This window comes from Anomalospiza imberbis, chromosome 2, assembly GCF_031753505.1.
Source record: "Anomalospiza imberbis isolate Cuckoo-Finch-1a 21T00152 chromosome 2, ASM3175350v1, whole genome shotgun sequence".
Taxonomy (NCBI): domain Eukaryota; kingdom Metazoa; phylum Chordata; class Aves; order Passeriformes; family Viduidae; genus Anomalospiza; species Anomalospiza imberbis.
Genome location: NC_089682.1, coordinates 61,280,602 through 61,295,735, shown reverse-complemented (window position 1 = coordinate 61,295,735; position 15,134 = coordinate 61,280,602). Strand labels below are relative to the sequence as shown.

General features: G+C 37.2%; 1 protein-coding gene and 1 long non-coding RNA gene across 2 annotated transcripts in view; one reads left to right on the top strand and one right to left on the bottom strand.

Annotated features, from left to right (window-relative positions):
* Positions 1-9,552, top strand: part of ATM (ATM serine/threonine kinase) — a 57,717-nt gene extending 48,165 nt beyond the window's left edge. The window contains exons 55-63 of the mRNA XM_068181386.1: positions 1,204-1,344; positions 2,325-2,441; positions 3,627-3,776; positions 4,465-4,630; positions 5,854-5,940; positions 6,014-6,128; positions 7,725-7,788; positions 8,456-8,592; positions 8,720-9,552. Coding sequence (XP_068037487.1) covers positions 1,204-1,344; positions 2,325-2,441; positions 3,627-3,776; positions 4,465-4,630; positions 5,854-5,940; positions 6,014-6,128; positions 7,725-7,788; positions 8,456-8,592; positions 8,720-8,900 — 1,158 coding nt within the window. The 3' untranslated portion in view covers positions 8,901-9,552. The remainder of the gene's footprint in view (positions 1-1,203; positions 1,345-2,324; positions 2,442-3,626; positions 3,777-4,464; positions 4,631-5,853; positions 5,941-6,013; positions 6,129-7,724; positions 7,789-8,455; positions 8,593-8,719) is intronic.
* On the bottom strand, positions 7,872-14,187 carry LOC137469047 (uncharacterized). The gene is made up of 4 exons (XR_010996324.1): positions 12,341-14,187; positions 11,093-11,232; positions 8,682-8,777; positions 7,872-8,576 (listed from the first exon to the last, which is right to left on the bottom strand). It is a non-coding gene; the product is annotated as an uncharacterized lncRNA (long non-coding RNA).
* Positions 14,188-15,134: the final 947 nt, after the last annotated feature.

The window sequence follows — 15,134 nt, the reverse complement described above, 5'->3', positions numbered from 1 at the left end:
TTCCCATGGTTTTTACAGGTCCACCTTATGGAAATACTTCCTTGTCAGGTGGGAGGTGCAGGGTGAGATTGTTTCCTTAGAAGACCTTGATCCCAGGCATTGTGTGTGCTGGATAGTGGTTTATAGTACAAAGACAGTTTGCCACTGTTACCTCTGAGTAGTCTCTCATTATCAAAAGGTGATATGATAGTGAGCTACCTAACTCACACGGGGGATTTGGGAGTGTGAATCTCCTGTGCTGTAGGTGCTAACTCAGAGTTTCAGGGAGGTAACTGAATGTCACAAAAGGTGTGAGAATTAATAGGCGTGCCTCTTCTGCTGTTCCTATGCTTTTACCATTCAGTAATGGGGAATCATCCATTCCCATTAGCATAAGCAGTTGACTGGATGGGTGCACAGGCACTCACCTTTTGATACCACACACTCCACCTGGGAAACTCTGCCGTTTCAGGAGCGTAAAGTTGCTTTTTTGACCAGCATCTAAGTTTAAATGTTGCAAGGCCAGAATTCCTCTTGTTGAAATCCCTCAGGCTATGTCTATAAAGCTGAATAAGTCAAGAGACTTATATATAAGTACCTTCCTTATACTTTAAGGTATTTGATTTCAGAAACCAGAAGTTGGCACCCATGCTAAATAACATCTGTTTGTAGGGCTCCAGTTGGCCCCAGGTGTTGCTCCTCTGTACAACTGGATCATTCTTTTCTTTGCCTTTCTTCTCCTCCAGTACAGACGGACTGAAATGGCTGCAGGTTTGTGATGTAGCCTCCTGGGGCTGTATTGCTCTGGGGCATGAGGATACAGGGGGTGGCTGAGGTATAGATGCCATACCCTGCAGCAGGTTTGGGACTGTAGATTGTGTCCATTTGCAGCCTAGTCTAAGCCTAATGCTCCCCAGCTATATGTGAGCAGTTCCTTGGGACAGTGCTAGCTGGGACAGGCTAACATGGTGTCACAGCTTGTTTAGTGGAAGTCTGCAGTACCACATCCCCTCTACCAATGAGGTGAACAAGGAGGAATAAAAAAAATCCTTTGTTCAGCATATTTTCACAGCCTTTGTGGTATTATCCTTGTAGGTGATGGAGTGCTCATATTAGTATTTAACATATGTTCTGCTAATGAGGTTTGCAAATAACTTATTATTGCCTTGTCTGAGTGAAATGGAGGTAATATTTACATTCATGTTAACGTATTTTTAATTTCAGGTGGATCCCACAGGACAGTATGAAAATTTGGTGACAATAAGTTCTTTCAAGCGAGAATTTCGTTTAGCAGGAGGCATGAATCTGCCTAAAATAATAGATTGTGTAGGATCGGATGGTAAAGAAAGGAGGCAGCTGGTTAAGGTGGGTTCTGTCAGTTGTAATGACATCTCAGAGACTTTCATGCTGGACATTTTTTTTAAGTTCTCCTGTCAGTTTTCTCATGTATCATTTCTGTACCATGAGCAGATTTTCACACTTCACTGTCAGTTTTCTCAGCTGAGGAATGCTTTAATAAACGAAATTGTGAAGTATTAGTAAGTAATATAATATAAATAATAAGTAATTATATTAAATATGTTTGTAATCCTTTTTTCAGCAGTGCATGTAATTAATATCCAGTAGCTTACCTGACAGCTACCAGACTTGCCTAGTCATGTCTCAGCTGGTGACCTGAAGTGTTCTGTAAATAAAAACCATCAATGTATTGTGTTAAATACCTCCTTTCTTCTTCCCCATATAAAAAAGTATTTGCAATTCAGAGACAATCAAAAGCGTGCACGTAGAAGTAAAGAGCTCTAAAAAACTTTATTTCTCCTTAGACTCAGCTGATTTCATTCTCTCTTTGAATGCAAACATTGGGCAGTTGCTTGGAGGATTCTGTTTTGCTGCTAAGTATGGGTTAGTTTTGAAAGCTTTAAAGAGAAGCATGAATCACTAGATCTGCATCCAGCAATCTGAACTGCAGTACCAAATGATGCTGTTTCACCTGTGTGCTGGCTTGTTCAATAATGGTGAATCAAATATCTGTTTTTAAAAGGAGAACCATAAGACATGTAGGTTGATTGAAACCTGAATCACATCTGTCAAAAAAAACAAAAGACAAATAATATCTGTCAAAAAAAAGAGAGAAAAGTGATGATTTAAGTTAATGATGGTTCTGTTTAAGCAGCTGAGCACTAACAGAAAATCAAATACAGAGGAAAAAACAACTGTTAATTACATTTTATTCCAAGTGATTATTGTGGAAAAGTAATTTGTGTTTTGTGCAATTTTTAAAATATTTTTTTACTTGCTGAGCAAGAAATGGATGCTGAGAAGTGCTTTTTCTGTTTATGCTGAAGGGGCGTGATGACCTGAGACAAGATGCTGTCATGCAACAAGTTTTCCAGATGTGCAATACATTGCTCCAGCAAAACTCTGAAACACGAAAGAGGAAATTAAATATCCGAAGATACAAGGTAACCCTGAACCCTAAATTTTCTCTGTGGCAGCAGAGAGAAAGAAAGCATATTTCTCTCTTCTCCTCTTTATAACCCAAATGCAATATAAAAGGATTTCTATTTATGGGCTATTAAAATAGTCACTGTGTCTTAAAGTATGGAATAAACAATATTTTTATTACAATTTATTTTTTTTCAAATAATTAAACTAAACTTATTGATGCCTAATACATATTTAAATATTCTTCAAAGATTTCTTTATATGAACTTGTAATTGAAAAGAAATTAGGTAATGCTCTGTCATTAAATTGTAAGTTGCTAGTCATTAAACTTGAACATACAAGTTTGTTTATGAATTCTCATTAATTTGCCTTGAGATATTCCTTAATTAATAATTAATTCTAATCTTGCAATATTCCTTGCAATTAAATTCAGAAGTCCTATCTAGCGTCTTTAATGCAGAATTTGAACTGTTTTTTTTTTTTAATTGGGAATACAATTCCAAATCATACTGGAATCAGAATTGGGAATAAGAATTGGAATTGGAAATAAGAAATGCAATAAATTCTTATTGTGAATGCAGAAAATGTATTTAAACAGGAACTTTTCCTTTCTCCTTTTATGTGCTTGGCATTATAATAATAGCTGTGAAGGTGACCTCTGAATAAGTACTCTCAAAGTATAAGCTCTTCTCTTTGACAAATGAGAAATGTGCACTCTGGAATCTCTAAAGGTCCTTATGTGAATTGCTAGCGTGGTTTTAAGAATTCTCAGATGGAGTTCAAGTCACATTTTTTGCATAATTTTCAAGTAAGACTCAGGTTTCTGTGTGTGTAAAAATGAGCAACAGCAGGGAAAAACAGAATGGGTGAGATAAAAAGACTTCCATAAGAAAAGAAAATTGAAGGAAACAGACAGTAGCTAATCATTAGGTTGTGCTAACATGTCTAGTGGAAGGTTCACTGGGCAAGGAAAAAATTGCAATTATTAGGTAGAAAAAATTTGTGTGGATTTTTATATATGTATACGTGTGTATTTAGAAGAGACATTGTGGTGTCAGCTGCCAGCTGCATGGTTTGGCCTTCTTTGTATTTTTAAACAAACAGAAATGTTCACCCATGCTCTCCAGGGTGTGTATTCGTAGTTTAGTGTGTATAGCCTTCCCCCATGTATAACCTCCCCTCTGTGGTTTTGCTTTTCCAGGTGGTTCCCCTTTCCCAGAGAAGTGGAGTTCTGGAGTGGTGCTCAGGAACAACTCCCATCGGAGAGTTCCTTGTGAATGCTGAAGAAGGAGCTCACAAGAGATACAGGCCAAAGGATTACTCTGGTTATCAGTGTCAAAAAATAATGCTGGTGAGTCCAAATAACTTAAAAAAACACCCCAAAATAGCTGATTCATAATATTTACTGGAGGGAGGGGGCTGGAATTTATGGAGAACTATGTACTATACTGTTGGTATACCTAATATTGACTATGGCCAGTGGCATCAGATGAATAGATATTCAGACTTTCAGTTCAGTTCTATAGATCACCTCCACATAAGTTTACAAAATTGCAGACAAGTATACCTGTTACTTTAAATATCCATGATTGTGCAAGAATCTATTTCCTTTCAATTTGCTATAGTAATAACAGGATAAAAGTATATTTAATTTTGGCTTGGTGGAGTTTTTGCATGGGAATGAGTGAGAATGACTTTCTGACAGTGACATGAGGCCATCAGATAAGCAGAGGTACTGGAACAGAGTGCAGAGGAAGGAAGTGTCTCCCAACAAGATCCATTTACCTGCACATGCTTATAAAACATGTGCACCTGCTGCATCAAGGAAATAGGAGTGGTTTTTCCCATGTTTTTTAGCCTGAGTTGTGTATAAAAATAGAATTGTTTAGTAAGATAGTTTGGGGCATTAATAATTGCTGCAAAAAACAGACAATAGTTCTTAGCTCAGGAAGAAGTGATAACAGCATTTGATGGCGGGGAGGTGGGTGCTTCCTTCTGAAGCAGTTAGTCATGGTAAGACATTTCTTATGTGTTTAAAGGATGCCCAAAAGAAACATTCTGAAGAGAAATACAGAATCTTCATGGAAGTCTGTGAGAATTTTCAACCCGTGTTCCGGTATTTCTGCATGGAAAAATTCCTGGACCCAGCTGTGTGGTTTGAAAAACGACTGGCGTACACTCGCAGTGTGGCTACATCTTCTATAGGTATTTGGATTATTTACAGTGGCTTTTCAGTTTACACAACCATTTCAGACATAGTGGCTGTCCTGCTTTTGTCACATGTCAAAAAAGGCATAGTAGAGGGCAAAAAAGGTCAGCAAGAACATCAGAATTATTTTTGTAATTAAGATTTCTGATTTGTTCCTCCACACCCCCATTTTTACTGCAAAAGGAAGAATGAAATCCTGTTTAAATCTTTGTGAAATCTTTGTTTAAATAGTAGTTTGTTTTCTTAGATTCTGGTAGTTTGGGGTTTTTTTACCTGACTTTATTTCTGTTGTTTTGGTTTAACATTTATTCGTTTCATGTGTAGCCTCTCATGCTTTAGCTGAATTGAAAAGCTCAATCTCTTATTGCCTTTGTACTGGCATTATTATCCATGGCTGAAATGGTTATTTAAGCTCAGGGATATTTCCTTTGATTTTCCTGTCATAATAAAGAAAAATAAGTACTTAAATGTAAGTACTGTGGATTTTTTTCTGGATGACTCAGTTCTGTACTGAGTCTCTGGAATACATTTGTTAGTAGATTTTAGGCATTGCAGTAGATCTCATTTTAGAAGGTACCATGTTTGTGCACTCCCTTTTTACTGGAAAAAAAAATCTGCAGTTTAGTTCAAGTCAGATGAAAGATTTTGGTAGGAAATACTACTGCTCTCCATGTCCATCAGCCAATAAAAACAGTAAAAATGTAAATTGCAGTAAGGGAAATGTAGTTTGGAGTTTTTCTACATTTAAGGACAGTAAAGCAGTAAAATAGGCTTACATGAAAGATCTTATAATTTAGATCACTGGAGATTTTTAAAACTGACTTAGACAACAGTTGTTTTGTTGAGGGGGGTTTGCTAATGATAGTAATAATAACAAAACCTGATTTTATTATGCACTTGCTTTTAATTTTTTTTTTTTGAAAGCTGCAATATTATTTGATAGTCTTTGATCTACAAGTAGAAATGGGAACAAATCTGTGGAGCAGATAAAACAATGCACATCTGTATGAGAATAAACTTTTTGCAATTTCATTCAGTCAACATTTTCTTTTTGGATTTGTGGAATGGTATTTGTTCTTTCCTTGGGCAACATCTATATATGGGGGAAGAAATATTCTCACTATAAATTTTTTTCACCTGTTACAATTACACCAGTAATCTTTCTTAGGCTTTCTGTGTTTTTTATGACATAGTTTCAGCACTTACATTTTTGTTTCAGTTGGCTACATTCTTGGACTTGGAGACAGACATGTTCAGAATATCTTGATAGATGAACAAACAGCAGAACTGGTGCATATAGATCTGGGTAAGTAGGACAGCAAGAGACCCTTAATTTTTCTTTAACTTTTTTTTTAAACTTTTATCATCCTTTTATTTAGGGGTTGCTTTTGAGCAAGGCAAAATCCTTCCCATACCAGAGACCGTTCCATTTAGGTTAACCAGGGACATTGTGGATGGAATGGGCATCACCGGCGTGGAAGGGGTCTTCAGAAGGTGAGTGCTCCTGAATTGCATAGGGATAAGGAAGCAGAGTACTTCCAGCTTTGTGATTGTTACATGTTCAGTAGTTCTGATGCTTCAGAGGGGACTCAGATCTCTGCTGGTAACACCCGAACCTAAATACTGACCTTTAACTCCTGTGCTTGTATTTATATAACCAGCTGCAAGTTCATTTTTGTTGCTTAGTGTTTCATACTGTTCACATGCCAGTGGATTATTATCACCCTCTTGCGGAATTCAGGGAGGGCTCAGTGTTTCCAAAGGCTCCACAGCTAAGTGTTGATTCAGAATGATTTTTTTTTTTTCCTTCAGAACTATGTATTTCTTTCAGCGCTATACTATATTTTTGGAGCTGTTAAATGTCTTTGAACAAATTTGTTTTGACTCTAATTTCTGTTTAGTTTTATGTATGTAATTTGGAGTATTTTTTCCCTTTTGGATCATATATTTTATATTACTTTGCAAGTGCAAAATCTAAATTCCATAATAGATCTGGACTGCAAAACAGAAGAATCCCAAACGCGTTGAGTTTCAGTCAACCTCCATCCTACCTTCTGTGAATGACCCAAGGGATTCCTAAATAGCAGGACATTTCTCATTCCAGTCTTTGATGATGTTCATGAAGTAATGCTTACAACCCCCAAATTTCATGTCTTTAAAAAAAGCACAGAGTGTAGGTGTTGTCTTTCTAAGGCAGCAATTAAGGTTAATAAGTAGTTCCTAGTACACCTTTGTCCCATGAAGGAGCAGTCACTGCCACTCCTAGTCTGAAGATGATGCTGTCAAACTCACAGTTTGGTATTACTTCTGAAACTATGATACAGAAAAACTTTTACTTGTTGGGCTCCAGCTGAAGTAAATAAGGCTTTCAAAGGCACTGGTGCAGATGCTGTTTCTGCCTCAGCCAGTCTGATTTTTACTTAACGGTACAGGTGTAAGTACTAAACAGGCCCTTGGATGTGAATGTGTTCAGTTAACTTTGGGGTGTGTGTGTTCTCATTCTGAGGTAGACAGGAGGTCCAATCCCTCTTTCACAGGGGTACCTGTCCCATAGGATAGTTTCCTATGGGAAACTTCCAGGATAGATTCCTTTCAGGAGCTTAGTTTGCTTGGGAGAGAATGTAGGTAACCACTTCTGTATCGAAACTTATTAGGGGGATTTCAGAAATTGCTCATAATCTGGCTACTGGATCTGCTCGTTTCATGGAAAACAACCCTACCAAGATGCTCCAATGTGTTTCAGAGCACCCCAGCACGTGTTTTCATCCAGCCAAACAATGCTACCATTGTGGCACACCCTAATACGCAGTGTTAACTTAATGGTTAATTCTGCATATCAAAATATTTCAGGCAGTGAAACAGGTCATCTCTTTCCACAGAGAAATAACAATCAGTGAAATACACAGTCTTCTCTTAGTTTTACATGTCTAAATGTCTCTTTTTTTTTTCCAGGTGAAAATATCAGAGAGGTTATTTCTCTTATGTTAGAAATTAAACTTCAAGTAGAGTACCAATATCCATTCTTTAAATTACAAAAATATCATTTCATTTTGCCAAAAATAACTTCAAATACTGTAAAATATTTCCTAGATGCTGTGAGAAAACAATGGCTGTTATGAGAAATTCTCAAGAAGCTTTGTTGACTATTGTAGAGGTAAGCATTTTTTCATGCTTTTGGATAGTAACCTGCCAGAATGTTTTCAGTTTCTTGTCTTTGTATTCATATGCATCACTGCACCAAATACTCATTTAGGGTGTTTTGTACTGAATTAGAACATAGTGGTCTTGGTCAGATTTGTTAATTCATGTAATCTTTGATAAAGTTGTAAGCAGTTTGCATTTTCTGTAGGAACTGTTTCCTTCAGGCAGTTCTCCCTCTTCAACACCTACATGCTTCTAGCCATAGTGCAACATTCCCGGCAGGAGTAATACTGACTGAATTAAATCCTCTTTGCATAAGCCACAAAGAAGAGAATGAAACTGATTTCTGAAAACAGGTTATGCTGTGCATTAAAAAGCTAATGATTCTCTTTAGTGCTTAGCAGTGTATTAAAAAATTACCTTTTCACTGCTGAGATGGGACTGATGGCAAAACTTTGTCAAGTATGAACAACACAAATACCTGCAAGTGCTCAGGGGCAGTTTTGTTGTTGGATTATTTACTAACCAATTTAGCCCAATTCTATTGATTAAAAAAAAAACAAAACAGAACACTCACCCTCCTAATACTGTGGTTAGTGTGAGCATTTCCAACAGTGCTAGGGCACTGAACTAGCTGTAATTAACAGCTGAAATTAAGAAGAGGTTTATTTACTGTGTAGGTGCTGCTCTATGATCCTCTTTTCGACTGGACCATGAACCCCTTGAAAGCTTTGTATTTGCAGAAGAGGCCAGAGGATGAGGCTGACATGAGCTCTACACTTGGTACTGATCCACAAGAGCCTAAAAGAAAAGCCAGGTGCAAGATTTTTTTCTTACCTTCCTCTTGCTGCACTGTTGCCTTGCTTTATGGTTTTCTCACTGGATGTTGTTGTTCAGGATCCATACCTAGAGCACATTGTTTTTCTTTTTTTATCTGCCAACAGTGATGACCAGAGTTTTAACAAGGTGGCTGAGCGTGTTCTGATGAGACTTCAGGAGAAGCTGAAAGGTGTTGAGGAGGGAACAGTGCTCAGTGTGGGAGGGCAGGTGAACCTCCTCATACAACAGGCCATGGACCCTAAAAATCTGAGCTGTCTCTTTCATGGATGGAAACCCTGGGTGTGACTTGGAAGGATCCAGCATGCTTTTAGAAGAAACCTATTTTTTTTTTTGCACTAAGTGTTTTAACATTTCAAACTGGTATTTCACAAAATTTATATCAAGAGCAACCATGACACCTTATCCATATTACCATTTGGTGGATGGTTTGGGGTTTTTTTCCAATAACCTGTTACTGAGAAACATTTTTTATTCTGCTTAGGTTCATCCTACAGTCTAAACCACCAAGCACTGCTTTGATGTTCTTTGTGACCCACAAGAACTTTGCTTGGGCAGACTGGATGTGTTGTGTTCTTAAAACATGAGATTCATCACTGTTGTGTATCTGCTAAAATGCAGGACTCTTATATCTGGTAGTGGTAACATGACTGTGTAGAATGGAAGATCCAAAAACCAGGATTCATGATATAACCAGCTAAACTACATTTCCAAAAGGGGGTTATACCTTAATTTCACAGTAAAAGAAAAGAAAACCAGAGAACCTCATGTGTAATGAATCAAGGGGTTTTGGGGTTGGGGTTTTTTAAGCTTAGTTAAGTGGACACTTCTGTATATATATGACAACTTTAGGTCAAATAAAATATGGCTGCTTTTTTTTTTCCTGTTGTAAATTAAATTATGCTTGTACTTTATATTACTCTAATAGTATAGAACAATAGTATAGAACAATAAAAAATGCTTAGCTTTTGTTGCACTGACTTCCTTGACAAGACATATTGACTGTACAGTGAAACTTAGAGTATTGGAAATGCCTGTAAAGCAAACAGTCACTGTATCTGCAGTAAACACCTCTCAGAACCACTGAAGTTGTAGTCCAAACAAAAGAATCTCATTCTGAGTGCACATGGTTTTACAGAAGACATAGCTCCTTCTTAAAAGTAAAAAATCAGGTAGTCAGTGAATATGGATAATCAGAGAATCCATTCAAATAATGGTCTAACTTGCATAGTTAATAAATCTTCCCAAACCATCTTTATATTTCAGAATAGGAATAAAGGTTGGTGTACCCTTAGTTTACATTTCTTGTGTTTTTACAGCAATATAAATGAAGAACTCCTGTTCCAATCAGCATTTAATGGGTTTTTATTTGTATGGTGTTCTCACAACTTTTATGATATAAGATATTGTCTACACAACAAAATGAGTCTTTTGTAGTATGTTTTCATGACATAGATTTCTGTTGATCCTTGCAACCAAAAGTGCATCCTGGCTTTTTTTTTGTGGGGAGGAAATACTGTCCAATGATCTGTTTTTTCTCTGAAAATTAAAGTAACTGACAGAGCCTGAGCTCTTTATGTGAAATTTAAAGGACACTTAGGAAAGGGAGAAATGTCCTATCAAGCTATGGCAGGTAGGAAAAGACTAAACAAAAAGTCCTTTAAGTATTTTTCTTCACCACAGACAGTCCTGGGGTGATCTATAATGTTACTGTATTCCATATCTATCTGCACCCAAAAATTTTTATCGTCTCATATTAATCATTGGAGTATTTTTGTACATTATATCCTCAGTAAAGGGAGAGCAGATGCTGCTTTTATGTGATTTCTTTCCATCTAGATACAGATCAGTCAGATTCTCATCAGTTGTTAACTCTTCCATACAAACCCAGCTTTGCCTCTACATAAGCTTTCCCCAAACTACTTCTGTCTGTGGTAGAGTCCTTGAGATTTCCCATAAAGATAGATTCTCATTTCTAGAAGACCAAATGTTTAGGTGTTTCTCAAGCCACTGCAGAGAAAATAGTGGCTTTGGAAACTATCCAAAAAGTGCTCCATACAGAGTTCAGACTGTATAAAATAAACAACTAAGAAGGCAGTTGTGCTTCTCATGACTCACCTGGAATTTCCAGACACCTTCCAGTCACTGTATCCCTGAGCTTACCTTTGCCTGGACACTGCTGTTGTATTTGGGCCCATCAAGCCAAAGGAAAACCTGAAATTACATAGTTGCACAGTAGCGGAAATTTGTGGTGTGCACATTCCTCAGCATTCCTTCCCAACCCACTGTCCTGTTCTTTTAAGGAAATTTAACATCTTGCTAGCAAGGTCACACATCATAAATTTTATCAATGCAATCAGTCATTGTTAGAGTTACATTTTTTCTTCAGCTCTCCAGCCCTGCTTCCAAGCCCTTAAACATGCCATGGAAGTTCTGGATAACACTTATCAATAATCAAGACGTTTTGCTTAAATGAGTACCTGTCATGGGCAGCTCCCAAAACAAATGCTTTCATGGAGGAGAGGCTCTTGGAGTGTCCTGACCTGTGTTCAGACAGCTGGCACGTCAGAACTAGACCAGTACAGCGAAGATTTTCATTCCACGAAGTTTGCCAAGATACCTGAAATAGCTCACACCTTATGCAAGTCTCTAATTGGAAAGTAACATCACCTTACTCAAAAATTTAAAATTAAGTCAGTTACTCTAATCAGACATAAAAAAAGGAAGCAATGTCTAACCAATCTTGCTTGGTATCTCTTACTCTGTCTTCACATTGGTTTGCATTTCCTTTTCCTACCAGACTCTCTGACTGCACCCACAGACCAATGTATAACTGCTGTTGAGCCAAGCCCCAGGCAGTGCGACCTACTGTCCCTTTTGCACCGTTTCTGAAACGAGCTCTCTGACAAACTAAAGCTGAGAAAAAGCCAAGTGGTGCTGCCTGAAGCTGAGCCCATAAAGTAGGTGATGACTGAGCAGTGTGGGGCATCAGGGATCCAGCTTGCTTGACCCTCGTGCTCCCTCTCCTCTTTACTGTTTAGCAATAATGGCAAAGACTTTAGTTAAGCAAAATCCGAGGTGAATTCCATGGTTCTTTTGGTCTTAGGGCTGATGCTGCAGACAAGCCCTGTGGTTTGGCTTCATCTTTCCTAAAAGCAATATTGACTGTGACAAAACAGCCCCTCACAACATCCTCTCTTGAGGAACTTCTGTGTTGTGAACTGCCAGAAGCAAAGCAAATAGCCTGGGACAGAGAGAGAGAACAAACACAGTTTAGAGGGGATTACTTTACAGGAAAAATGTATTTAAGTAAATGTTACTGAAACAGGTTAAAGACTAAAAAATACTGGTACTAAGAGCTAAAAATAAAGGATCAGTTTGTACCAACTTTTTCAGCTTTTAGTATAAAGTTTGAGCATTAATTCAGCAATCTACTGTGCAGAAGCCTTGTGCTGTTTTCTGAAGTAATGCATTCTGAAAAACTACATTATTGCAAATGCATTTTGGGCAGAACATTGACATTAATGTTTGTAAACAGCAGAGTCCACTATAAAAGCAGTTGACATTTGTTTTTTCAGTCTGGCAGTGCTTGTTTCAGCTTTTCTGCTGAAATTACAACTCCACATCAGAACAGAGTAGAGAAGATAGGAACAAATACTAGAAAAATTACCACTTAGCATTTGTATCCATTGGAAAAAGGTCTTTCTCAGAGAAAAAGTGAACTTAACTGGTATCACATCTGGTCCTGATATGAATTCTGTTTCTCCTTCTTGGAAGGGAGTAAAAGCCTCTGTTCCACTGAAGTTCCAGTGTGGATATGGATCATATTGTGATATAATAAACTGGAAGTCTAAACAAGAGTGGAAACGTGAGTAAATATATAATTTTCATATTTAAAATTACACCATACATATACCTGCTACAAATCCTTATAAACACTAACTTAAAACAAATAAAATCAAAGCTAGAGACACCTCTATTTGTCCCGTGGAAATGGAGATATAAACAAATTAAATTTCCCTAAGATGGCACATCTAACAAAGTAGTTTCTGTAATTATGAGACATATCTGATATCAATGCTCTGGGGTTCGGGTCTTTATTTTTTACTTAATATTTTCCACTTCCTATTGTTCCAAAGTTTAAAATCCAAAATTATTTCTCACAAAATAAGTTTGTTGGTGGAATTTTTTTCTAGACACCAGTGTGAGTCCTAAATTACATCAAACCATTTCAATCATCTCAGTGTAAAGGAAAGGAGAATCTGGGTCTTTATATGATTTTGTTTTGGTTTTTAGACTTGCCTCACTACCTTAATCAGTTTATTATGTTAACACACCTATGTGTTGCATAATGCATAAGTAGATCATACACACTAAGAGCCCCTTGGCTATGTCAAAACACAGAAACTGATGCCCTATCAGCACACAGCTGTCTTACCAGTGTAATTAAAAACAGTTTTAAATCAATCTATTCAGGTCTGTGAAAACCACTGTGGGTGCAAACTGCCATGTGACACACATCTCATTATAAATTATCTCTTATCTGTTCACCTTAATTCTGTCATTTACACACAAGGTCTCGTAAAGCGCTGACAATACATGAGGTATTGTGTTAAGGCAGACATTATGTACAGAAAGATAAACACAAACCTTTGAGCTTCTGCTTCTCCTCAGGATATGCAACAATTACTTAAAGTAAAAGTGTCCTGTCATCATTCAGTTCCAAATTACCAGTTTTACTTTATGTAAAACACAGAAGTCACCTTGTGGACTCCCTGTTTCTCACTGTTCTTCTCAACCACTTTCCTTCTCACTCCTACACTATTTTTTGAGTCTTTGTTCTCATGGTTATAAAGTACACTTTTTTTTTCTGTTTCCATTTCAAAGGCCCTTACTGAATGTGGCTCTCAGCCTGTCCCTCCCCTGCTGCACTCATTGTTTTCTGGCTTCCTTACAGCATCTGCATTACAGTTGTAGCCGAGAGGTCTTTTTATACTTTGTTGCTATGAAAGAACTACTTATCTCTTAATTATAGGCATGCTTGAAGCTTTTAAAGTTAAAATAATGCTTTAAGAAATTGCATGTCTATAAAACCATTTTAAGGAATGAATATGATTGTATTAAAATATTTTTACAGTTCTGTTGCATTTTCCAGTTAGTCTTTATTAGAAATATGAGTATCTCAGTACAGGAGTGATCCAACTGACGATACACCAAGGAGTTGAAAGGATTTCTTAACTGGAGGAGGAGGCTGTCACACCATGTTCTCTATATAAAATAAGTAATTTACTTTTATTGCTGGCTGTCACAATGCATTTAACATATACAATTTATTAATAACTCATTATTTTGAAATTGGTCTTCCAAGTCTCTCTATGAGGTAACTAGAATTTACTGAAAATGCATTATCATCCAGTTAGAAGCCACTTCCTTGTTGTAGAGTTGCTCAATTTTTAATTATCTGAAAGTGATTTATCGTTGCAGATTCAAGGAAAACAGCTGGTTTGTATTAAAGAGTCATGATACCACTCCCATGTATTGATGTGTGGCCTTTGTCAGGTTTTATTTTTCTTTTACAAGAAGACATTATTTCCTAATATTGAGTTAAATAGAAGGAAAGTGCTGCAAAGGACTTCATTTGCAGGCACTGATGAATTCTTTCTCTTGAAAAAAATACAGTCAGAACCAAAATAAACTTAATTATAAAATAATTACGTGCACATGCAGTGGTGTTACAATCTTGCTTAACAAAAACCTATGCCAACAATAAAACCAGTTAAATACTTAGAGTAATTCAAGAGTATAGACGTGCCTAATGCTTCATTTTCCTTGTGTATAATTGAATTGAGGTATACTAATGATATTGTGTGAATAAGGCAAAGTTAAATAAAGAGGAAGAGGTTTGAGACAGAAATCAAAGCATTATAGAAGAAAAGCAGAAATTTAATAAAAATGCCAGACATCTGGGCAATAATCTAGCTTCCTTCCAGCAATCTCATGTGAGGTAGCCATAATACTTAGTTAAATACCCCAAAAGCATTAGATATTTACATAGGACTATGATTTTTCAAGTTATTTAAACACCAAAAATCAAGAGACAAGCATTTTATGCCTAAACCAAAGCAGACACATGTACTAAGATATTCAAGCAAAAGAACATTTAAGCCCTTCATACCATTTCCAAGTCTCCCTGTAGCACCCACGTCAGGAGCCTATGCTCCACAGGCTCCCTCTGTAGCTACCAGAGCTGGAAAGGTCCTTCTCCAGAGCAATTTTACAACAGCCGAGATGTTAATTGCTCTGCAGAGATCCCAGTTTCTGCCTGCTGACTACAGAAGAACCTCAAACAACTCTTGCTCCTTCCTGATGTAGCTCTGCCAAGAGGCCAAAGACAGGTGGAGTAAATCTGGCCACTGAGAGTCTGCCATAAGAATCAGGTGTGGTTGAAATCAACAGAGAAACTAAGATTGAGCTGGGGGTGGGGGGAAAAAAAGCTGTGGTTTAGTAAGAGCAGAACCCCCA